Source organism: Triticum dicoccoides, chromosome 1A, assembly GCF_002162155.2.
Source record: "Triticum dicoccoides isolate Atlit2015 ecotype Zavitan chromosome 1A, WEW_v2.0, whole genome shotgun sequence".
Classification (NCBI taxonomy): domain Eukaryota; kingdom Viridiplantae; phylum Streptophyta; class Magnoliopsida; order Poales; family Poaceae; genus Triticum; species Triticum dicoccoides.
The window spans coordinates 574,067,506-574,092,606 of NC_041380.1; the positions used below are offsets into that span (position 1 = coordinate 574,067,506).

Sequence of the window (25,101 nt, forward strand, 5' to 3'; positions counted from 1 at the left end):
GGTACTTGGCTTTTACAAATATAACCCACCGAGTTTCTACTACATCGGTCATACCTGTCGGGCGCGGTAAGCAAGCGTGGCAGCCATGTAACCCGAGCTCCAGCTTCTCCTCCCATCTCCATCTTGGGCATCAAGTCGCCGTAAATGAAACCAAGCAAAACCTTCAACACGTTTCACACTTAGAAATATAATGTTGTGCACTCTTGTCTTATTCTTGTTCGGTACACATAATAGATTTAAATCAGCACACAAGACTCCGTGGCCCAATGGATAAGGCGCTGGTCTACGAAACCAGAGATATATGACGATATATTTTTTTCTTATTCAACTAAAATGCCATAATAATCAACACAGCTTCTGCTATATTAAAGCTGTAAATCATCTTGGTGCAGAAAAAGTTCTAGTTTAATTACGTGCCACAAACAAGCAATCAAAGCCAAAGCTTATATACATGATTTTAATGCCCTTGCAAGTAACAAGCTTCGTTCTGGTATGTTACAGCAAAAAAGTAGAGATATTACAGTTTGAGAAACATGTGGAACCGTGCAGCACTAGGAACACACATGCAGCTTTGCTCCATGTTCTCAGTTCCTCCTCTCCTGCCGCCACCACGGGGAGTGGTGGTCGTTGGCTCCGGAGCCCGGGTAGTCCTCCAGCTCCATCTCCATCTCCATCCTCCCGCTGACACCGCCGTGGTCGGGCTCTCCCACTATGACGGCGGCCTGGGGTGATCATGCCAAAAATTCAGGCCAATTAGAGTTTCCACCTGACATAGCTACTTGCTACTTGCATGAACGCTCAAGTAGTATTATCACCTGGCCATCTGCTCCACCGGAAGATGGGATTGCGTCGATCTTCTGCAGCTGCACCCTCGGGGCCGCTGATGCATACATATGGGAATAAATTGTCCTCTCAGTCAGAAAGAACTCAGAACAGTATAACTAAATCTCTAGATAGATAGCATGAGACGATTACCAGGTGGGAATGAGATCGCAGCCCTTGAAGCATGGATGAGGCAGAAGAAGCCCAGCAGAGACACCACTGCCAGGTGCAGTGGAGGCAATCTCTCCATCTGTCTCGTCTGAAGCATTTCTCCAAGTGTTCCTACTCTTCTTCTGCACCCACGATCGAGGGCTCACTCATGTAGATGCAGAGGACCTGTCCTGAATTGCAAGCTATTTTATAGCACGGCTCACAGCTGTGTCATGGAGCAAGGTGCTGCAGATTGAGGCTTCTGAAGCATCCTCCACAGCCTTAGTTAGTTGCTATGTAAGTAGTTAAGCATCTTTTCTAAGTGCTTCATTAGCGCACATGATGAGCTTTTTTATTATGACTCAAAAAGTGGCTAGCATTTCGTTGGCACGCGTGCTTGAAAATTCGGCGAATTGCTAGGCACGCACGCGAAAAGGGCCGAGCAGAAAAGGAGGCATCAAAGGAATGATTATGGTCAGGAATAGGTTGCAAGGGGTATAAGTAAAAAAGCAGGAAGTTGGGGATCAAAAGTGTACCATGCAATTTCTTGCATATAGATATAGGATGGTGACATGGTGCAGATGATTAATTCTCCGGATTTTCTTCCCAATCCGGTACAAGATTTTCTTTTCCTGGTCGATGCAGGCATGCAGCTAGTGCGTGGGCTGCAGACTTCAGTTAAACTAAAGTTGGTCCCTTTATTTTGAGCCCATAGTGGGTTCAGCACTTGGGTAGATAGCTTGTGAGCCCCCACTAAGCTGAAAATTAACTTATCTGATGGGGTAAAACTACACTAAAAGGCTCACCAAGTTGGTTTTACCAAGTTGAATCTTGACGCCTAGCAGAGCATATCCTAACGTCAAAGTTTGTCTCTAGTGAAATTTACAGCGAACATTAGCATGCAGGCAAGACCTATATTTATACACGCCCATGAGTAGCTCTCGCCGCGGAGGACGCTTGGCGTGATACCCTAGATCAGCCGCGCTCGCGTCGCCTCCAGGGAGGCGGCTCGGGCGCCCTAGCCGCCGTCGCCTCTAGGCCCTCCCTCCCCCCTGCTTCCCCACCGCCGCCAGAGGAGGCCGGCGAGCGAAGCTCGCCCGACGGACGGCGGACGGCGGACCTTCCTCCTCTCCTCGCGAGAAGATCCTCTGGCCGAAACGTGATGGCGAACCTGGTCGTTCGGCGTGGAGGCGGAGTGTGCGCGATGGAGCGGCGGCCCGATCGGATTCTGGTGGCGGTTGTGCCTTCACGACTGCGGGGGCAGCGTGGGGCCGGCTGGCGGCGGCGGATCTGGGGCGCCCACCCTAGATCGGTTCCCCTCCAGATGGTGTGGGCTCGGGCGCCGGCCTGGCGGCCCTGAGCGCCGGTGGGCGCGCGCCGAGGTTGCCCCCACTCACTGGCATGGTTGGGGGTGGCCAGAGGTGTGTGTGTGTGAGGCCGGCATCGTTCGGAGTCAGCTCTGACGTGCGCGGCGGTGGGAATCTGGCAGGCGGCGGCTGGCTGTGAATCCCGGTAGCATCATCTTCGACTCGATCTGCTCCGGTTTGTGCTAGTTCTAATACCTACCCGGTGTTGGCTAGACGGATCTGGCGGGTGGGCATTGATCCGGGGGAAACTCCAGGCCAGCTTGGCGGCCGCACCAAAATCGACGCTCTCGGCACCGATTCCCTTCCTGAAGGCTTCGGTGTGGATCCTACGCCCCCACCTCTGTCATGAGCGCATGCGAAAGCCTCTATTCCTCTGTTTGGGCGACGATGGCACTTTGGTGTCGTGTTCCTTCTTGAAGGCGTCGGCCGAGGACTGCTCAGGGTGGTGGAGTTGCTGGTAGTTCAGAGTCGACGCGAGATGGCATGTAGGTGGAGCGGTGTGGCATCAATAGTATCATCGACGATTGGTCTCGACGGCATGGCGCAGTGGAGACTCGACGCCAGATGCGCAGAGATGGACTGGCGCAGGAGGAGGAAGCTGTCTGGTGTCATGGTGGCGCTGATGGCAGAGGGGCCTGGCATGGTCGGTGCGTCAGTTCTGCTCTGAGAATGGACAGATGGAAGATGGAGGTGATGGCCCATGCAGCGTGCGGTGCTCACTGGGAGTGTGCCGGACCGGTGTGTGCCCCAATCCAGGTAGTGGCTTGGATGGGACACCCGGCTTTAGATGTTAGGTTTTGGTGCAATGTATGTTTGGTATTAGGCCTGGACATTCGGCACACCTTCATCAACGGGATAGGAGTAGCAACAGCGTTGCCAAGTTGATGGCTTCATGCTTATTGATGTATCACCTTGTATGGTCTTTATGAATAATTAATAATATGATTGCATGCATCGTTCAGATGCAGAGACCGGGGATACATCCTCCATTCCTAAAAAAACTATTTATTTGTGATACAGGTTATCACTGAATTCCACAGCGTTCATGAGTCACAGGCACTAGCATATACTAGTACTCCTTCCGTTCCTTAATAAAAGTCTTTTTTAGAGATTCAACATGTGACTACATATAAAGCAAAATAAATGAATCTACACTCTAAAATATTTTATAACTTTACATACATTCGTATGTCATAGTTCATTTAAAATGTTTAAAAGACTTATATTTAGGTACGAAGGGAGTAGTATCTTATTGTTGGTGTGGCGTTCAAAAGCACCAATGAGCTCTTTTCACCTTTGTTAAGAGTTCGGGCAGTTTCCACGCAATGAACCTGTCTGAAAGCGATAAGCTGGTAGAGAAAGACAAGACGTACGCGCTTATCTGACAGATAGAGACATATGAACACGCTGTGGCTTGTGAAAGTGATATGCACCGCCGATATTGAAAAGATATGAAGGAAAGTGACCGTAAGGCTCTGAAAATACTTTGCTTCTTCAGTCATATCAAGGACTCGTATGGTAACCTAATAACCTCCCAAAAGACAGGTTGTTCAAGTAACAATTAATTTCTTGGACGATTAATTTCTTGGACAATTAATAGCTCAGCGATGAACAAATCTAGACCTTCGCCGTGGACAAGAAATCGGAATCATCTTGACAAGCAAGATTTGCACAAGGCAGCAAATTGACTCTGATATAAAAAGTTACAGAAGAATACTTTTACTCGGGTCTGAGTCTTCTTCAGAAGATGTCCCTCAGGTCTCGATCAAGTCTTGTTCTTTTTCCAAGGAAATACCGGCTTCTTGCTTTCCCTGAAATTTCTGTGTAAGCACCATGCATATAGCATATTCAACTTGGGGAAAAGGAGTCAAAAACTGCACATTCGGACTAACCAAGTATGAACATTTATTTACACATCATGTCCTGTATGTCTCCCAACATAGACACAACGAAGTTGCCAACCATACTGTGTGAACTCAACTAAGTAGTACCACATCATGGCGGCACTGAATATGCATCGGACTTTTCCAGGAAACATCCAGTGGAGTAAAAGAAGATTGAAAGAAGCAACAAAAATCACGACCATGCACACACTCTTTGAATCTTAGACAACAAGTCATCATCTTGCTGTCTTGTCTACTATTTTTCCATAAGTTTTTTCAAACTGGAAACATCCTCTCATCTGCCTAGATCTTTCATATTGATTCTGTTGAAGGATGAAGCTACAAGCCTAGAAAAAACAAACAAGAAACAGCAACTTCCCTTCCTATATAAACCTTCACTGATACATGATCTTTCCCACACCAAAACAACCAGATCTCAGGCTCATAGCTCAGACAATGGAGAAGTCCCCAGCCACAGCAGGATGCCATCATGCACCACTTTTCCAAGAGCCAGTTGGTATTCTCATCCTTTTCATCCTCACCTGGTGCATCTCAAAGCTTCAAAGTCTCCTTCCCACTTCTTGTTGCCAATCCTGCAATTGTACTGTCTCCACGACAACCTCGACGCCGGTCCTCGCCGAGACGAAGACATCGAAGGCACCAAATAAGAGTGAATATGATGAGATGAATGCGACGCAGTCAGATGCCGAGGTAGCCATGAGAAAGATGGGACTCGATTTTGATCAAGAGAAGAGCTGTGAGTATAGTTCTACGCTTTTCGACGACGACGAACCAAGCTTCCAGGAAGTGAAAATGGCATTCTTGGTTTTCGATGAGAACAATGATGGGTACATCGATGCATTGGATTTGAGAAGAATCCTCCAGAACTTGGGATTAGGTGATCGGGTAGGGGTCAATGAGGCTGAGCAGATGATTGCTAGATATGACACGAACAATGACAGGAGGATAGATCTGATGGAGTTCACTAAGGTTTTGGAGGATAGCTTTTGCTAGACATACTTATTTCTGTATTTGTTTTCCTATATCTGCGAGATGCATTTACATATTGTGATTGACTGAATTGTGCTACTTGACTCCAGAATTAAATAACAGATGTGTTGGTTTTTTTTTGTTTTGAAAAGAGGGTAGACACTGCCGGCCTTTGCATCGACCGATGCATACAGTCCTCCATTACTTATTGCCAACTTTACAAGTAGCTGGAAAGTCTTTAGTGCGCAAGGGGGAATGAAGGAAGAAATTACGTACAACCTAGAGCTAAAAAGAAATATGAAGTGGCATACATCACATTTCCTATTATTAAGCGGCCATCCAAATCGGTTGAATAAACCTTGAGCGATTATCTCCTCTGGTCTTCCTCCAAGCGAAGCAACGATCATGTATGGATCCAATAAGTGACTTCGTGGATTAAGACATTAAGTCAAGGATCTAACCAGAACAATTAAAACGACACCGAGTGGCCAAATCAAAATCTACCCATTTGTACACTTGTACAGTGTTTGAACGTGCTGAAACGCATAGAAAGTAAGTAGCAGATTACATTGTCCTAACATGATCATTCTATAGAGGATTATATTAACACCAACTTCTTAGTTCTAAGAAAATTCATATGGTTCGTCGGTTCACTCATTCGAAAATTCGGTTCTAGCTCGATCTCAGGTATGAGGTATCCCTGGCCGACTTTACTTCTCACGACCGCAACACTGTCTCGTATTTGTTGTATTTGGTGTGTATTCAGTTAGGAACTTCAACCAGTCCATAGTATCGGGAATCCCTATTTAATGCTCGTTGCATCATAATGTCAACCAAACGCATAAGGATCAAGTGCACTGAGCCGGCCCAGTTACATGATCTCGTTCGTTCGGTTCTGGGAACCTTCTAGCAGGTTCCTGTCCGGTTTTGGTAACCTTCTAGAAAGTCCTCTAAACCGTTTTTCCTATTTTTCTGTTTCTTTTTTTACTTTTGTTTTTCCGTTCACTTTTCTCTCTGTTTCTTTTTCTATTTTTCGTTATTCTTTTCTATATTTCTTCTTTTTGTTTATTTTTTTAAAATGTAAGTAAAAATGGATTTTCAAATATTTTTTGGAATTTTCAAAATATGTTCTTCTTTCTCCAAAAATGTTTTCAAAAATTGTTTGCATTAAAAAAAGTTTACAAATTCAATTTTTGTTTGCATTTCTTTGGATATAACCTTTTGGAATGCGGATGAGTTCGTATGGTTTAAAGGTGATGTGATCAAATAGACTTTTATCCGAGTCTTTGTCTAAGGGTATTATTTACTACACCATAATGTGAATATCCATGAATATATAAATCCATTTCTTGTTTACTTTTAACACAAAGATGATACCCTTGCATTTGTGAGGGCCACCGTGTTAGTTGTGAAAAAGATAAAACCAGGTAGAGCTCTGCGGGCCACTGTGATATTTGTACTCCCTCCGTTCCTAAATATAAGACCTTTTAAAGATTTCAATATGGACTACGTACGAAGCAAAATGAGTGAATCAACGCTCTAAAGTATGTCTATATACATTCATATGTTAGTCCGTATTGAATCTCTAAAAGTGTTTATATTTAAACGAATGGAGTAAATCTATTTGGAGGATAAAGCTCACATTGATTGGCATTGATATCTGCTTCCTTTCATATAGTATATGGATAACTAGCTATACATGGTAGTCTAATAATGCCATAATTTCCTTCCTTATTTGTATGTGGTAGGATGTCCTTACTAGCCTTGCCATGATCGTTATAAATTGACAACTCACCTTGGTTAGGAGCAATGGTCATACGAGCCATTGGACGGTGTGAACTGGCGGCTAGCTAAGCATTGTTAAATTTCGCTTCAGCCACTCAATGTGGAATCCGCTATGGGCCCTCGGGCCATGGTCGCCAGTGCTCCTTCTGCAGCTCGCCTCCATCCACGGGAGCATGGAGGCCGTGGCACCCTCGCCGTCAGTGACCAACCCCTTGCTCAGGACAGGGTACCACTTCCAGCCCCCAAAAAACTGGATTCACGGTAATCTCCTGCCCCTGAACTTAGCTGAATGCTCTACGGTCTGTTTAAGTTTTGCTCTGTCTCCAAGCTAGATATAGTCATGCATTTTTTCGAGAATGGCTATAGTCATGTACTCTCTCCATCTCATAATATAATAGCATTTTTTACACTACAATGGTGTAAAAAACACTCTTATATTATGGGACGGAGGGAGAATAACATATAGCTGCTAGCTAAGTAATTGTTCTTGCTTGTTTTATTCTTCCATGATGCTTTGTTCTAACAATTTCGTTTTCTCATTATTTTGGCTGGTTATGATTGCTGTCACGGCGAAACTCAACGATGGAAGATCCGAATGGTATGACTTCTCCAACTCACTGTAATTGTACAGTTTTCTTGTATTCCTAGATCCATGGTGCTGAAAATATAATGTGTGTACGATTTTAAAGATTTTCTTAGCAATAGTAACGAAAGATGCTGGGCTATCATTAAAGTGGTCTATGCTATGACACATCAGTACGCCATGGGCATCCACTAAAGAAAGTGGGATGGGTGTTATGGAACCCACTAGTACCCAGACATATGCTTCAACGTATATGACATTAGGATTGCTTTATCCTATAGGTACCAGCTTCAACTTGGAAGGTTAGTTTATTGAATTAATTAAATAAAATATATTAATCATCGGACCTTGAGGACAACATTTGAATAAACAAACAATTGCAAATGCGACCAGTAGACTAAGCTAACCAGTACATATGTACATGGAAACCATGAAAATTTTATGTTAAGTGAGTAAGGGGCGGGGGAAGCATCTTGAACTTTTTCGATAAAGGGTGGATTTTATTGACTCAAGATGAAGCATCAAGAAGATACAAACACAATGAGCATAAGAAGCATCTTGAACTTACATGTTGATAATTTTGAAACAGGGCCACTATACTACAAGGGACAGGTTAGGGACTAGGTAATCATGCAACAGTTCTTTCCGTAAGAGGAGATCGCAAGGGCGACTAGGGTTTTTGCTGGCCCATCGCCGACCGCCCTTGGCGGCGGCGCGGGTGCCGGCGAGCTTTGTCCCAGGACGGCGACTCAACATCGGCGTGGCTGGTCTCTCCAATCTCTACTACAGTTCTCCATGAACATTGGGGTCTAGTAGTAGATGTGTTTGTCTGCTCCTTCGGTCTTTGGTTGTAGAAGCATATTTTGAAGCAGGCGGCGGCGGTACAGGGTCCGGCCAGGCGATGGCACAGGTACCGGCGAGTTTTGTCCCAGGACGGCGACTCTAGGTCGGCGTGGCTGGTCTCTCCAATATCTACTACGGATCTCAATGAATGTTGGGTTCTAGTAGATGTGTTTGTATGCTCCTTCGGTCCTTGGCTGTTGAAGCAGGTTTTGAAGCAGGCAACAGCAGTACGGGCGCTTCTGAAGGTCCTGAGGCATTAAGTGACGAAGCGACTGATCCATCGGCGACCTCGCGTCCGCCGGGAGCAATGAATCTCATCAGTTGAAACTGCCGGGGTGGGGGGAACTCTCGGACTGTTCGAGAAATTGCGACGCTCTCCCAGTCGCACTCCCCCATGTTGGTTTTCCTTTGCGAGACCAGACAGAAAGCAACAAAAATGAGAAGAATTTGTGGACGCCTCGGATTGAAAGGTTTTGACGGGGTGGAGAGTAATGGTTTGAGTGGTGGCCTAGCTCTTTTCTGGCATGAGTCTTTTGTGGTTGAAATCCTGGACAAGGAGGAACGGTATATCGATGCTCTGGTGAAGGTACATGCGGATGCAGAACAGTGGAGAGTCACCTTTGTTTATGGTGAATCACGAGTCAAGAATCGTCACCTCATGTGGGCGAAATTACAGGGTCTAACGAGTGTGTGTGATAGGCCTTGGCTTGTTATTGATGATTTTAATGAAGCTCTTTGGGATTTTGAACACCTGTTTTGGGTACCGGGCGGAATATTCGGATACCGCCCGGTTACCGCGGTTCTGGCCACCCCACGAGAAACCTACGTACCGAGCGAATTCTTTTGAAATTTTTCGAATTTTTTGAATTTAAACTCTGGTAGTTAGGTTACATACGTTAGGAACTCGATAGAACATGCTGCGACCTGCGGCGTGCTGGGAAGCGTGGCGTTCCAGTCTTTCCTGAGGGTCTCGGGTTCGAGTCCCATTGCTGCTGTTATTTTTTCCCACAATTTTTACGATAAAAAGAGAGATGCTGTGAAAAAAAATGTTGCCGTGACGATTCGTTCTTGCAACCTCGAAGCAATTGTAATACATATACGACCTAACCACTGCGCCAGACAGCTCCTGCTAATGATATTCAGTCCAGAGATAATCTATAGTATATTAACAAAATTGAATTCAAAATTCAAATTCAAATTTCGTCCAAATTTTTTCCGGGATTTCGCGGTTACCGCGGTAACCGAGAATTTCGGTGGCCCAAGAGAAAAAATGTGCACTTGGGATCCAAATCCTTGGTCGGCTACCCCTAGACCGGAACAACAAATGATAGCTTTCCGAGATACTCTAGAAGTTTGCGTTTGATTGATCTTGGGTTCTCAGGGATTCCGTTTACTTATGATAACCTGCGTGTCGGGGCGAGTAATGTGAAGGTTCGTCTTGATAGAGCTACTGCAACAAATGAATGGCGCAATCTTTTTCCGTTTTATACAGTACAACATGTGGTGTCACCATGTTCGGATCATGTGGCGCTGGTTTTGAAGGGCGCTCCGGACACGGGCCAGCAAGTCCCCAAACCTAGACGCTATGAAGTTTTTTGGGAAAGAGACTCATCTCTACCGGCTGTTGTTAAGGAGGCATGGGAATCTGTTGGCAATGTGGACAATTTGGAGAAGCTCCAAACAGCGCTAAGGAAGACCTTGGCTACGCTCAGTACTTGGGGCAGCAAGAAATTCAGCAATATAACAAGGGAACTAGCCAAGTCAAGAACACAACTGGAGGAACTTATGACCATGAATGCAGATAGACAAGAAATTAGAAACATCACTCATAAGATGAACGAGCTTTTGTACCAGGAGGAAATGATGTGGCTACAACGCTCAAGAATTACGTGGTTGAAGGAAGGCGACCGCAACACTAAATATTTTCAGAGTAAGGCTGTTTGGCGCGCTCACAAAAATAAAATACGCGAGCTAATTGACAGTATTGTTGTGGTTCATTCAAACTTTGAGGAAATGGCCAGTCTGGCAAATGAGTATTTTCAAGGGATTTTTGCTGCAATCCAGGCGTTGGATGCAACATGGGTTCTTGATTTGCTTGAAGCAAAAGTCACTGAGCAGGACAATGTGCGCTTGTGTGCTCCTTTTAGTGATAAGGAGATTTCTGATGCCCTGTTTTGGATTGGACCATTGAAGGCCCCAGGTCCAGATGGTCTACCCGTGAGGTTCTTTCAGCGGAATTGGGACGTGCTACAAAATAGTGTGATTGCAGCGGTCAGGGGATTTTTTGCTTCTGGGATTATGCCGGAAGGGGTAAATTCTACCTCCATAGTTCTTATTCCTAAAATTGCTAACCCCTCCAGCTTGTCTCACTACAGGCCGATTAGTCTCTGTAATGTCATATACAAGGTCATCTCAAAGTGCATGGTGAATCATTTAAGGCCATTATTGGATGGTATTGTTTCTCCAGAGCAAAGTGCCTTTATCCCAGGGCGTTTGATTACTGATAATGCTCTTGTGGCTTTTGAATATATCCACCACATTAAGCAAGAAAAGGATCCTACAAAAAGCTTTTGTGCTTACAAACTCGATCTCTCAAAGGCATATGATAGGGTGGATTGGAAGTTCTTGAAGCAGGTGATGGAAAAGTTGGGTTTCTCTCAACGATGGGTGGACTGGATAATGTCTTGTGTCACTCTGTCAAACTTAATGGGACCCTCTTGGATTCATTTGCACCGTCGCGTGGGCTTCGGCAGGGCGATCCGCTATCCCCTTCTTGTTTCTTTTTGTGGTTGATGGACTTTCTGCAATTCTGAAAAAGTATGTGCCTAGTGGTGATATTACCCCTGTCAAGGTATGTAGAAGAGCTCCAGGGATCTCACACCTATTGTTTGCTGATGATACTATGTTATTTTTCGAAGCAAACCGTGCTCAGGCCGGAACAATAAAGCTAGCATTGGATCAATATGGAAAGGCAACGGGTCAAAGTTTGAATTTTGACAAGTGCTCTATTCTTTTTGGTGAGGCTTGCCCTTATGTCAATCAGGAGGAAATCAGAGGACTTCTCAATGTCACTAGTTTGGTTTTTGAGGAGAAGTACCTTGGACTCCCCACGCCTGATGGTCGCATGTCTAAGGGAAGATTTCAGAATCTTCAGATGAGCTTAACTAAAAGATTCCTCCAGCGGGGAGATGGTCACCTTGCTCAACCAGGGAGGGAGACACTCATTAAGTCTGTTGATCAGGCCCTTCCCACTTATATGATGGGGGTCTTTAAATTACCCTTTTCAGTGCGCGATGAACTTATAGAATGGTAAGAGCCTTTTATTGGGGATCTGAGAAGGGAAAGAGAAAAGTGCACTGGCGGGCATGGGATAATCTGATGCAACCAAAGAGTAAAGGAGGTGTTGGTTTTAGAGATTTCAGAATTTTTAACCAAACACTATTAGCTAGGCAAGCATGGAGATTAATTACAAAGCCTTACAGTCTGTGCACACTAGTGTTAAAAGCAAGATACTATCCAGATGGTAAACTTGAGTATACTGTTTTCGCCGGAAATGCTTCTTCTTCTTGGCAAGCTATTAGCTACGGTCTTGAACTCTTGAAGAAGGGTCTGATTTGGAGAGTTGGGAACGGAAGAAATATACGTGTTTGGCGTGACAATTGGATACCCAGACCCTTCTCTTATAAACCTTTCACTTTACAAGGGAGGTGCAGAATTCGCTTCGTCTCAGATTTGCTGAATGAGAACGGCTCATGGAAGGTTGGCTTGTTACAGAAATTCTTTATGCCAGTGGATGTTGTGGAGATTTTGAAAATCAGGGCGTCGCCAAGACAGGAGGATGATACGTTGGCGTGGGGCCCTGGCAAGTTTGACGCCTTTTCAGTGAGGAGTGCGTACCAGGTCGGCTTTGAGGAAGCTCACAGAAGCACTTCGACGGGCCCCATCTGACGTCCAGATGGGTGTCGGGACTGCTGGAAATTTATATGGTCGACTGATGTTCCTTCCTCAGTTCGCAATTTCGCATGGCGGGTCGCTACAAACTCTCTGCCTACATGGAGTAACAAGCATACAAGAGGGTTGGAAACTAGTGATTTGTGCTCTGTGTGTTCGATAGAGTCTGAGGACTGCTTCCATGCACTATGTCGCTGCACCCTTTCGAGAGTTCTCTGGGATGCTATGGCAGAAGTATGGACTCTTCCGAATATTACAACCGTGCAGAATGCAAGTGTCGAGTGGTTGCTGCACGCTCTTGCTCCTCTGCCAGATATTGAGCGTTTGATGCTTCTCATGACATTGTGGAGGGCGTGGCACATACGGAATGAGATTGTCCATAATAAATCCCCGCCACCCATGGAGGCTTCTCGAAGGTTCTTGATGAGCAACTTGGATTCTCTAATTGGCATTAAAACTGATCTAATTGCTGATCCTAGCAAAGGGAAGTCAATCATAACATATACTCCAGTTTGACCACATGCGGTAATGGTCGTAGCAGACCCCAAGTGGACTGCTCCTAAGCCCAGCTAGCTTAAGTTGTGTACTGATCATGATGGTTCATTTGATGTTGATGGATCGGCCGGTGCCGGAATTGTGTTAAGAGACGACAAGGGAGCCATCATCTTCTCTTCCTGTAGACAGTTATTTTCTTGCCGGGATGCACTTGAAGCTGAATTATGTGCATGCATGGAAGGTTTATCTTTCTCCATCCATAGAAGTGAGCTACCAGTGCAGATCGACATGGATTCTATAATTGCAGTGAAATTGATCCAGGCTTCAGAGATTGACAGATCGGTATATTCTTCCATCATCAAGGAGATTAGATATCTTATGTCTCTACGTGAAAATTGTATTACTCATGTAAGTCGTAGCCAAAATAAAGTTAGTGAAGCTTAGCTAAATTTGCTCGTAGTGAGGGTAGAACCATGACTTTGTTAGGTTCTGGTCTTCCTGAGGCTTTGGAACTAGCTGCGATTGATTGTAAGGACTTTGATGGACGAGTAATACAAATTTCTACCCGCAAAAAAAAGGGACCTCACTTGGTTTAGCCCTCGAGCCAACCATCCGATCTGACCAGTATGGCGTTTGGTCTGGCTCCGCAACAATCCTCCTTGATGGCACACCAGTGTTGGTGTATACGGGGATCAACAGGCCGGATATTCCCTACCAGGTGCAGAACATTGCCATCCCCAAGAACAAGTCCGACCCACCAGTGTTGGAAGCTAAGAAAAGGCTCACTTCCTTGTTGGTCCACATTAATCACTCATTTTCTTCTCTCTCTGCTTTATACATGAAAATACCGTAGAACAATTATTCTATGGTTTCGGCTAATTTTTTTTCTTCTCTCTCTCTGTCTTTCTCTCCCAGTTTTCCTAGATCCATTACCGTTATTTTTCTCTAGCAAGTCTTTGTGTATGAGCCTTTTCTTAGCCTCACACCTACGAGGCACTTGTTGCATCCGAGCCTTTTTTGAGCCAATGCACATAATCTTGTGAAGGGCAGCCCGGTGCACTTAGCTTCCACTTGCGCAGGACCGGTGCAAATAATCTTGTGAAGAAAAAAACAAAATCTTGAGTATCCGCACAAAATAGACCATCCACAGGCTTTTTTGTTAATTTCACTTTGATGGTAGATCTTCAACTATTTATTTCAGCATCAAAATTTACACATGTGTAATATACATTCATATAAACATGTTGATTTGTTTTCAGAATTTTTTAAAACTTCAAAATAGCACTTTGGCACAGTTCAAAAAATAGGGCTCCAATGCACCCGGGTTCCAAAGTGACTTTTTGCGTTGAGCTGGCACTTTTCGCCTACCTACAGTATTAAAAAAGAAAGGGACACATGAAATTACTCTCATCGACCTAACATCCTCTAAATGGGTCTCATAGTTATGACACATTTTATCTATTAAGAACCAAATATATCATAAAATCATTTTTATGTGGGCAAAACCAATAGTGGCATGTTTCAAAAGAAAGAATTACTATGGTCAGTTGGAGTATTTATGCATGCCCATACATTATTTAGCTTCTCAATAGAAAGCAATCAAGTAAAAATGTGAGTTTATAGTTTATCAACAAAAGGGAAAGATGATTAATTGTCAATAACACATATGGCAATTATTTGTATCATGTGTGCCATCCAGATCTAGACAAAAGTACTCAATACATCCATTGTTAAGTTCACATAAACATCAAGGGGGGTAATACCAGAGTATCTAATCAAGATGTTCAAATAAATTGTGTATCAAGAAACTCAGAATGTTGCTAGGGGCATACATTATTCAGTGGGTTAACACAAAACACTGGGTTAACACAAATATGAGTGCGATCAGCTGCAAATGCACATGAGGTGGCATTATATGAGGCGAAGATGGGGAGTAGCCAATTCTACGATTAAAGCAACATCATTGACAAACCAACGATCATTGATGTGAAGGGAGAGAAGGGTCTTCAAGACAACGGAAGGGGATTTGACAGAAAAACTGCTATGCGGACGATGCATAGCATGTATGACAGCTGTACGATATGGCAATCCAGCCATACGCATGGAAGAATTTATATACAAATGTCGTGCAGAAATCGTCCGTGCATAGTAGTGCTCATTTGACAGAGATAAAGGTAGCATGGCACGGGTCGTCAAAACGCTGTCGGCATCGCCAAGCCTCCAAATTTACTTTATATGTGGTTGTAACTCTATGCTTATATGCACAAGCTACGATGCATGAAAGCTAATCTTTACCTAATAATAAAGTACGGATTGACTCTGTGAGTTCACCGTGACAATACATTTTTCTCATAAAATTACGCTTTTGATTTGAATTTAAAACATATACGTAAGGTGGTACTAACCCCCGTCCCCTACTTAAAAATAATTGCACCCCACCTGTATCCGTTACGTACATCATTTGGACCACATGATTACTCATGGGCTGGCAAGAAAAATTAACTGCTTAATGGGGAAATTGAACTCACAACCTCATGTCCCACCCACAAAGGAGCTACTCCTACCAACTAAGCTATCTCATCTTTGTTCAAAATATTAGGATATGCAATCCATGTTCGGTGCCTCCAATAGCACGCAATCTTCTTCAGCCGGATAATCTAGCCAGCCGTACGATTCAAGCGCGTGTGGCCGTCCAATTCATGCGATGCTGCTAGTCTTCGTTTCCTTTCCATGCGTCTACACACAACGTGCCCTGTGATGACACCACGTGACCTTCTGCACAAAATGAGGTTGCAGCACCAACGCCTCGGCCGCGGCACCGTCGCCGGCGACCGCACAACAGTGGATGTTGCAATCCCGATGAGCACAGATCCATCGAGACACGACCCTGAACACTATCTGTTTCATCTCTCGCCACACAGCAGGACTCATGCTACGAAAAGTCTGAGCAACGCCGGTCATGTCCTTGCCGTTGGTGCCTCCATGTATGTGACTTTGCAGCTGCGCCACCCCCACCCCGTCCGTGGATGCTTCGCAGTGTTAGAAGTATATTTACGTTTAAGATAGAGATAAGAGATAGAAATAGGATAGGTTTAACTTGTCCTCTACTCCAAGTCTCTCTCCCTCCATTGTACCTCTATATATACCCCTACACGGGTCAGATTAATACAACATAATATTCAGCCATCTCATAGCTTTTACATCGTATCAGAGCGGTTAGTCTCGCGACGCCGATCCTAAGTTCCTCTACCACTTCCGCAGCGCGCCGCCTCCGGGAAGATTAATTTTCTCTCCTCGGGGGCGCGGCACCCGATCGGTCAAAGATTTGATCGGTCTCGTAGTTTTAGATCAAATTTTCGAGTTCATCATCGTTAGATCGATTCTTTAGATTAGATCGATTTTCAAATCAGATCCCTTAGGTCAATTTCTTTTTAGCTACAAATAAATCCCGACCATCCTCAAATCTTGGTGAAAATTAGGTACAGTCAGGAGGGGCAGTGCCGGCCGGCCGAACAAGCCGGCAAATAGGAGACGGGACTCCGGGGCGTCTTCCTCAGATCCTTCAGATTCAATCTGACCCGAATCCACGCGCAGGTGGCGCGTGCATGCAGCGGGCAGTACTCCGGTCGGCTCGACGTCAAGCTCGACAACCTACGCGCAGGCCAGGAGAGTCCGCGACCAGCGACGGCCCGCTTGACTCCTCGACGCCAACGGAGACGGCTATGCGTGGCGCTCTTCTCATCGACCAAGATCGACCAGCAACCCTCGCGCGGACCAGGCATGGCGAGCCTGCCGCGGAGGCGGATGCACAGACTCGCAGAACTCCATCAACAGATGCGCACGCAGCCCCCCACAATGTGGGACATGAAGCAACCAGCAGCCCGAGGTACGTGCATGCACTCAGATGAAGCTTCAGTCACGTCTACGCGTACGCGTCTGCGGACGCACGAACTTGGAGCACCGGCGGCTTGGATCGATCGGATCTCCGATCGTCGGCCGTGCCTACGGTCGTACACGGATCATCTTCTTCCGGTACGCGGATAACATCGACCCAACTTGCAACTGCATCGACAACAGCACCAATCAAACGACTACACCGAGCCCTCCTGCACTTGCATCGACCGCCGCCGCCGATCTGTGCACGGCTATACCGACGCCTCTGCATCGAGGCGAACGACATCAAGTTGTACGACTACGCCAGGCTACTTCTTCGACACAACACGGCATCGACACCGCGTCGCCGCGAGGGACGCCTTTAAGCGACACATCGTCGACGCGCCGCCGTGACACCATAGCTGACACTTCATCGCCAAGGTCTTCATCAACGTTGTCTTCATCAACATAGTCGTCGACACACCGCCGCTGCCTTGTCCACAACATGGACACCCAACGTCCTCTGACAGACTTTCTGCAAGACGCGACCCTGACGACGGCAATGACCGCGTCACCACGACGGCATCGACCGCGTCATCCATGACAGCACGACTGCATCGACACGGCGTCACTATAGCTGCGACCCTACACGGCCACACGGTTCTGGCAAAACCGATGTGTGCTCGATGGGCTTCCTCCGGTCTTGGCAAAATCGGTGGACTCATCGTCGACGGCACCCTCTGACATCAGCAAGGTGCATCGTCCACGTCTGCAGCTCCGTCATAGCGCATTTTTTTTGCGCCTTCGGCTTTGTGCGGCTTCATCATCCACGACGACCACACCATCGACCACGACTACCTCGACCACGGCTACATCACCATGATCGGCTACCTCGACATTAATGGCTACGTCTACAGCAACTCATCGGCAACAACTCCAGTCAACAGCGTCCGCCTCGTCACTTGCGTCCACGACACTCCCGCTGTGACTGCGGGAGGGAATAGAGGAGAAGGCGGGAAGGCACAAGAAGGGGACACAGTCACCGCCCTAACTGCCGACCCATCAGAGACGCAGTGGATGATGGCGCAGCGGAGAAGACGACAAAGAGCAAGACTTCAAATTCAGTCGTAATCGTCCGCTTCACTCCCGCTACGACTGAGGGGGAATGTTAGAAGTATATTTACGTTTAAGATAGAGATAAGAGATAGAAATAGGATAGGTTTAACTTGTCCTCTACTCCAAGTCTCTCTCCCTCCATTGTACCTCTATATATACCCCTACACGGGTCAGATTAATACAACATAATATTCAGCCATCTCATAGCTTTTACACGCAGTACGCACCAGCTCCCATGGCAGCATCGTGCAGCACCGACGACGCCGGCGGCGCTTCAGTGCAACCCCGGCGAGGCTTCAATGCACCCGCGGTGCTTGAATGCAGCTCCGGCGACGATTCAATGCAACTCTGGCTGTGCTTCATTGAAAACCAGCGAAGCGTTCAACGACGTCGCGGCGCTTCATTGTAGCTCCAGCGGCACCATCGATGCTCCACTGCAGCAACGTGCATGGCGAGCTCCATGGCAGCACCCGCGCTGGCGGATGCTGCGACGCTGCGTGCGGCGGCAATGGCGGATGCACCGGGTTAAGAACGACAACACATGGCGGCGCCAATAGATGCTTCGATGCAGCGTCCGCTATCAACAGCACGCGGCGGCTCCGATGGATGATGCGACGCCGCGTGCGACGTCAATGACGGATGCACTGATGCAACAACGACAACACACGGTGGCGCTGATGGATGCTCTGATGCAGATCCCACTATCGACAGCACGCGGCGGCCCCGGTGGATGCCGCGACGCGGTCCTGTTGTGGTTCTCGATGATGTCATCCTCTCTAGCTTGAATCAATGGCAGCTACAGCTGTAAGTGCATCTAGTGACACCCCTAGTTGGTTTTGGAGTATTGATGACAAACCTAGTTGAGGGACTAATGTGTTTGTGAGAATTGCAGGATAACACAGGTAGAAGTCCCTCATTGATTCGGTTTTCCTACCAGAGATGACCCCTAAAAATGTATGAAGACATTGATGTCAAAGGTGGTATATGAAGATATTCTCATTGAAGACTATGACAAGAGAAGACATCGCATGAAGCCTATGGAGCTCGAAGACTTAGATCTTTTATAGTTCTGTTTCTTCTTTGTTGAGTCATAGGAACCACCGTACTGTTAAGTGGGGTCCAAGAGAACCAGTCAGAATGACTGAAGTGATGCTTAACCAAAACCTATGTCTTCGAGTGAAGACTATGAGAGCGAATCTTGTCCAGAGTCGGACAAGTCAGCTTTGCTTGTAGCCCAAGTAAAGTTGCCGTGTGTGTTTGAAATCTGACCGTTGGAACACCTGTCAGTTCCTTAGTGACCCAGGGTCATTTCGGATAAATCAGGTCGGGTTGCCTAGTGGCTATAAATAGCCCACCCCCTACAACCATAAACGGTTGGCTGCTCAGAGTTAGAGTACGGCTTTTGTCGTTTGAGAGCAACCCACCTCGAAGCCTTTGAGAGAGAATTCCTTGCGAGGATAAAGCCCTAACCACCCAGAGCCAAAGAGTGTTAGGCATCACTTAAGTCTTCTTGTCTGTGTGATCTGAAGACTTATTACACTTGAGGACTGTGAATCCTCCAGCCGGTTAGGCGTCGGGTTCTGAGCATCCAAGAGACATTGTGGATCGCCGGTGAACGAAGTCTGTGAAGATTTGGGAGTCTACCTTGAAGACTTACCAGAGTGATTGGGCGAGGTCTATGTGACCTTAGCTCAAGGGAAATACGGTGAGGACTGGGTGTCCTGAGCTGCGTGTTCAGGACTGGGTGTCCAGGACTGTGTGTCCTTAGGTTTAAATACCTAGCTGCCCTAACCAGACGTACAGTTGTCACAGCAACTGGAACTGGTCCAACAAATCATTGTCTTCAACGAGTCACTGGTTTCATCCTTCCCTTTCCTTTACTTTCTGTTGGTCCTTGTGAAGCCATTGTATGATTGCATTATCTTCTGTCTTCACTGAGCGACTGCTTGTTCTGTTTGGCTTCATATTATCTTCCAGCCTGATCCTTACTACATTGCTGCTAGTAGTCATTGTGCTTTCACTTCATTGAATACTTGACTATGGTTTGCCCAGTGTAGTCTACCTTCCGCTGCATGGTAATAGGTCTATTTCTATCGTTTGTCTTCGAAACTTCCACGTTTTGAAGACTTTCATAAAAATCGCCTATTCACCCCCCTCTAGTCGATATAACGCACTTTCAATTGGTATCAGAGCAAGGTACTTCCTTGTTCTGTGTGATTCAGTTTAACCACCTGGAGTTTTAGCTATGTCGACTGCAGGGATAATTAAAGTCTCCGTTGCGTGCCCCGTCTCTGATGGAACTGAATATCCCTACTGGAAGAATAAGATGCGTATGCATCTTCAAGCCATTGACGTCAACCTATGGTATGTCGTCAAGAACGGCGTTCCCAAGGCTGGAGAAGGTGTCACTGCTGCTGATGTCAAGAAGTTTATTCAACTGGACTCTACTACCAAGAATATCATCTGTGGTCATCTAACCAAAGGACAGTATGGCCGCGTGAGTGCTTTGGAAATATCTAAGCTAGTCTGGGACTGGCTCTCCAAGGTCAACGAAGGCGTCTCAACCCAGAGAGATCAGAGAATTAGTGTCCTTCGCAACCTCTTCAACCGCTTCAAGCGAAATGACAATGAGAATGTCCAGCTCACGTTTGATCGACTCACTGACATCACAAATGAGCTTCAAGCCCTCGGCGCTACTGAGATCACCAAGCATGAAGTCGTCAAGACACTACTGAGATCACTTGACAGTTCGTTTGACACCCTAGCCCTGATGATTCAAGAACGTCCTGATTTCAAGACACTCGATCCGTCTGACATACTTGAGAGGCTCAACACACATGATTTTCAGCTTTCTGAGAAAAGAGATATCTACAGTCCAAACTATGGGCGAACTCGTGCCTTGAAGGCAAAAGCTGTCTCCTCATCTGAAGAAGAATCTGACAGCAGTTCTGATGATCCTGAAGACATTGGAAAGGAACTTGCTATGCTTGTTAAGAAGTTCCAAAAATTTACCAAGAAGAAAGGTTTCAAAAAGTCTTCACGATCAAGCTCAAGGAATGATGAAGCTTCTGCTCATGACTATAAGAAGAAAACATGTCACAAGTGCAAGAAACCTGGTCACTTCATCTCTGACTGTCCGCAGTGGGACAATGAGAACAAAAAGAAGAAGAAGAGCAAGGAATATGACTCTGACGACAAGAAGAAGAAATACTCAAAGTCTTCTTCCAAGTATTCCTCAAAGTCTTCATCACACAAGAAGAGCTCATCTGGCAAGGCACGTGTGTTTGTTGGCAAGGAAATGGATTCGGAGGAGGAGTCCGCTTCTGAGGAAGCGGAGGTGGAGTCTGAGGAGGAGTCCGATTCTGGCGTTGCTAGTCTGGCTACAGCATACGTTGCCAAGTCCATCTTCAATACTGAAGACAATGACTTCATCACCGACACCGTTGCAAATGACAAGGACTACTCCGCTCCTACCTACTGCTTCATGGCATGCGGTGCCAAGGTAAACACACACACTACTCACTATCAAACATCTAGTGACGATGACTCTGATTGTGGTTCAAGACCCAGCTACAAAACACTTGCTAAAATTCCAACTGAACAACAGAAAGCTATGGAATATATTCAAAAACTGTTAGACAAAAGCGATGATCTGTTAGGCGCTGAAATGACTCGATCTGAGTTCTTAATTGAAGACATAAAAAATCTTCATGTTAAGTATGAGGAACTTGAAAGTCGTCATGAAACGCTCTCAACAACTCATGAAAAGCTTTCCTATGATTATCTTCAAAGGAAGCAAGATCTTGAGAAATTGAGAGCGGCTCATGAAGATCTTCAAAAGGAAAACGAGTCACTTCGCGCCGAACAGATCAGTTCCGCTCAGGAAGAATTTGAACCACCATGTCTTAAATGCATTGAGCGTGATAATGCTACTTCTGTTGCTGAATGTTCTACTGCTGCTACTGTTGCAATATCTTCAACTGTTGATGTGGGAACTAACCCCTCTGCTGAGGATACCACTTCTATTGCTGATGAGAATGCTAGGTTGAAGACATTGCTTGAAACAGGGATGTACAAAAGTCTTAAAGGGCATCAGACACTATGTGATGTCCTCAAAAGGCGGATCCTGAACCGAAACCCGAGGAAAGAGGGTGTTGGGTTCATAAGGAAAATGAATGATGATGGATCTTACTGGAAACCTGAGCGGTACCCCAAAACCACATGGGTTGCTGCAAAGGAACCTTCAGCAGATCCATCCAATCTATCTGGCTTCACTTGTGCTAACCCCATTGTCATTGATGAATCCTTTGATGCAAACTATAAACTGTTTAAGAATCAGAATGGTGAAGTGTTTGCCAGGTATATTGGTACTAACTGCAGGAATGGGCCGCCTATGAAGAAGATCTGGGTACCAAAAAAGTGTCTGGAGAATCTTCCTGTGAATGTCATCATGACACCACAGGTGAAGAAGACAAACCCCAGACCACAGGCTTCATATGGTCCAAAGGCTTCATACAGACAAAGGACTCACCTGAGTCGCACTAACACAAATGTTTTGCAGGGAAACCATACTCAGGCCTATGAATATGAGCGCGGTTCATCAAACCGCCATGTTCATAAGACCAAGAACTATTCTGCTTATTCTTATAAGTACTATTGTCCACCTGCAAGACTGTTTGCTAGGGCTCCAAAGCCAAAGTTCGCAGATGCTGCACTTAGACTTATTACTTCTAAGCCACCCTTGAAGATATGGGTGGCTAAGAAAGCTTAACTCTCTTTTGCAGGGAAAGGTCTCCAGCAGAAAACCAAAATCGTCTGACGCTATTGCTGGGGACCTTAAACATCTTGTAGGGCGCAAGATCAAATGCCCTAATGGTCTTACTATGTACTTCATTCCTGAATCACTTGCTACTCTCCCTATTAGTCCTAATTTGGATCTAAGCTTTCATAACCCACTGGTTCGTCAAATGTTTTTGCTTCACAATTCTCTTCGTGAAGCCTATCCCCCTAACTGCACTGTAGGGTACGACACCAGCGTCTTCAGAATGGATTATTGATAGTGGGTGTACCAATCACATGACTGGCAAAAGAAGCCTTCTTATGGACTCAACCTTACGTCCATCCGACAAGAGTCACATCACATTTGCTGACACTGGTAAAAGTAAGGTATTGGGTCTAGGTAGAGTTGCAATCTCAAAGGATCAACACATGGATAAAGTCATGCTTGTTGAATCCCTTGGCTTTAACTTAATGTTTGTCTCAATGCTTTGCGATTTGAACATGATCGTAATGTTTGGGAAATATCGCTGCCTTGTTCTAATGGAATCTGACAAGTCTCTAGTGTTTGAAGGGTATCAGAAAGATGATTTGTACGTGGTAGATTTCTCAGCAGGACCACAACTTGCCGTATGTCTTCTAGCAAAAGCTTCAGAATGCTGGCTCTGGCATCGGAGGCTAGGGCATGCTGGCATGAGGAACCTCCACACCCTTGCAAAGAAGAAGCATGTCATAGGCATCGAGGACGTCAAGTTCAAGAAAGATCACTTATGCGGTGCCTGTGAAGCAGGAAAGATGACGAGGGCCAAACATCCCTCGAAGACAATCATGACAACTACTCGACCCTTCGAACTGCTCCACATGGATCTTTTCGGTCCTACTCATTACTCAACTCTTACTACTACTGCTTGTCTCTATGGCTTTGTCATTGTTGATGATTATTCTAGATATACTTGGGTGCACATAATCCTCTACAAGACTGAAGTGCAGGATGTCTTCAGACGCTTCGCCAATCGAGCAATGAACAACTATTGCGCCAAGATAAAGCACATCAGAAGTGACAATGGCACTGAATTCAAGAACACTGGCCTTGATACATATCTTGATACTTTGGGCATCACACATGAATTCTCAGCCCCGTACACGCCACAGCAGAATGGCGTCGTCGAACGCAAAAATAGAACACTCATTGAGATGGCCCGAATGATGCTTGATGAATACAAGACTCCAAGAAAATTCTGGCCTGAAGCCATTGATACTGCATGCCATACAATCAACCGTGTTTATCTTCACAAGCTTCTGAACAAGACATCTTATGAGCTCCTTACTGGCAAGAAGCCAAATGTCAGTTATTTCAGAGTATTTGGAGCCAGGTGCTGGATCAAGGATCCACATCACACTTCAAAATTTGCACCAAAAGCACATGAGGGTTTTATGCTTGGATATGGAAAGGATTCACACTCCTAGAGAGTCTTCAATCTCTTTTATTATAAAGTGGTTGAAACAGTGGATGTGCGGTTCGTTGAGACTAACGGTTCAGAGAGAGAGCACCTGCCAAACGTGCTAGATGAAGTTCCATCCAGTGAATCAATCAAACTAATGGAAACTGGAGAAATCATACCCTCTGAAGCTCAACCTGAAGAGGAACTTATCATCTCCGCACCTGATCAACCTGAAGACAATGCTCAGCCTGAAGACAATCCCTCTAACAACGACAATGATCAGCAAGAGCAAAATCTTCGCCCTGTACATCCTCGTATTGCCAATGAAGTGTAGATTGAGAGAATAATTGATAGCATCAATGCACCTGGTCCGCTCACTCGTTCAGTTGCAACTCGGCTAGCAAATTTCTGTGGGCACTTCGCATTCGTCTCAATAACAGAACCCAAAAAAGTTGAAGAAGCCTTCATGGAACCTGAATGGATTCAAGCTATGCAAGAAGAGCTTCAACAGTTCGAGCTGAATAACGTATGGGAACTGGTTAAGCGTCCTGATCCTCGGAAGCACAATATAATAGGCACCAAATGGATATACCGCAACAAGCAAGATGAGCATGGTCAAGTTGTCAGAAACAAAGATCGTCTTGTTGCTCAAGGATATACTCAAGTGGAAGGCATTGACTTCGATGAAACATTTGCTCCTGTGGCTCGACTTGAAGCCATACGCATACTGCTGGCCTATGCAAATCATCATAACATACTTCTATATCAAATGGATGTGAAGAGCGCCTTTCTCAATGGCAAGATTGAAGAAGAAGTGTATGTTGCACAACCGCCTGGCTTTGAAGATCCAAAACATCCTGACATGGTATACAAGCTCAATAAGGCACTGTATGGCCTCAAACAAGCCCCTCGGGCTTGGTATGACACACTCAAATACTTCCTAAAGAGCAAAGGCTTAATACCTGGTTCCCTCGACCCCACTCTCTTCACGAAGACATATGATGGTGAACTGTTTGTGTGCCAAA

The 25,101-nt window shown here is 45.7% G+C and overlaps 2 protein-coding genes across 2 annotated transcripts; one reads left to right on the forward strand and one right to left on the reverse strand.

Annotated features, from left to right (window-relative positions):
• Window positions 1-326: 326 nt before the first annotated feature.
• On the reverse strand, window positions 327-1,258 carry LOC119338175. The gene is made up of 3 exons (XM_037610513.1): window positions 976-1,258; window positions 816-880; window positions 327-722 (listed from the first exon to the last, which is right to left on the reverse strand). Exons 1-3 carry the CDS (start codon window positions 1,088-1,090, stop codon window positions 585-587), a joined length of 318 nt encoding a protein of 105 aa, XP_037466410.1. The 5' UTR covers window positions 1,091-1,258; the 3' UTR covers window positions 327-584.
• A 1,619-nt stretch (window positions 1,259-2,877) lies between these two features.
• Window positions 2,878-5,316, forward strand: LOC119355779 (probable calcium-binding protein CML47). The gene is made up of 2 exons (XM_037622657.1): window positions 2,878-2,986; window positions 4,656-5,316. Exons 1-2 carry the CDS (start codon window positions 2,878-2,880, stop codon window positions 5,234-5,236), a joined length of 690 nt encoding a protein of 229 aa, XP_037478554.1. The 3' UTR covers window positions 5,237-5,316.
• The last annotated feature ends 19,785 nt before the right edge of the window (window positions 5,317-25,101 follow it).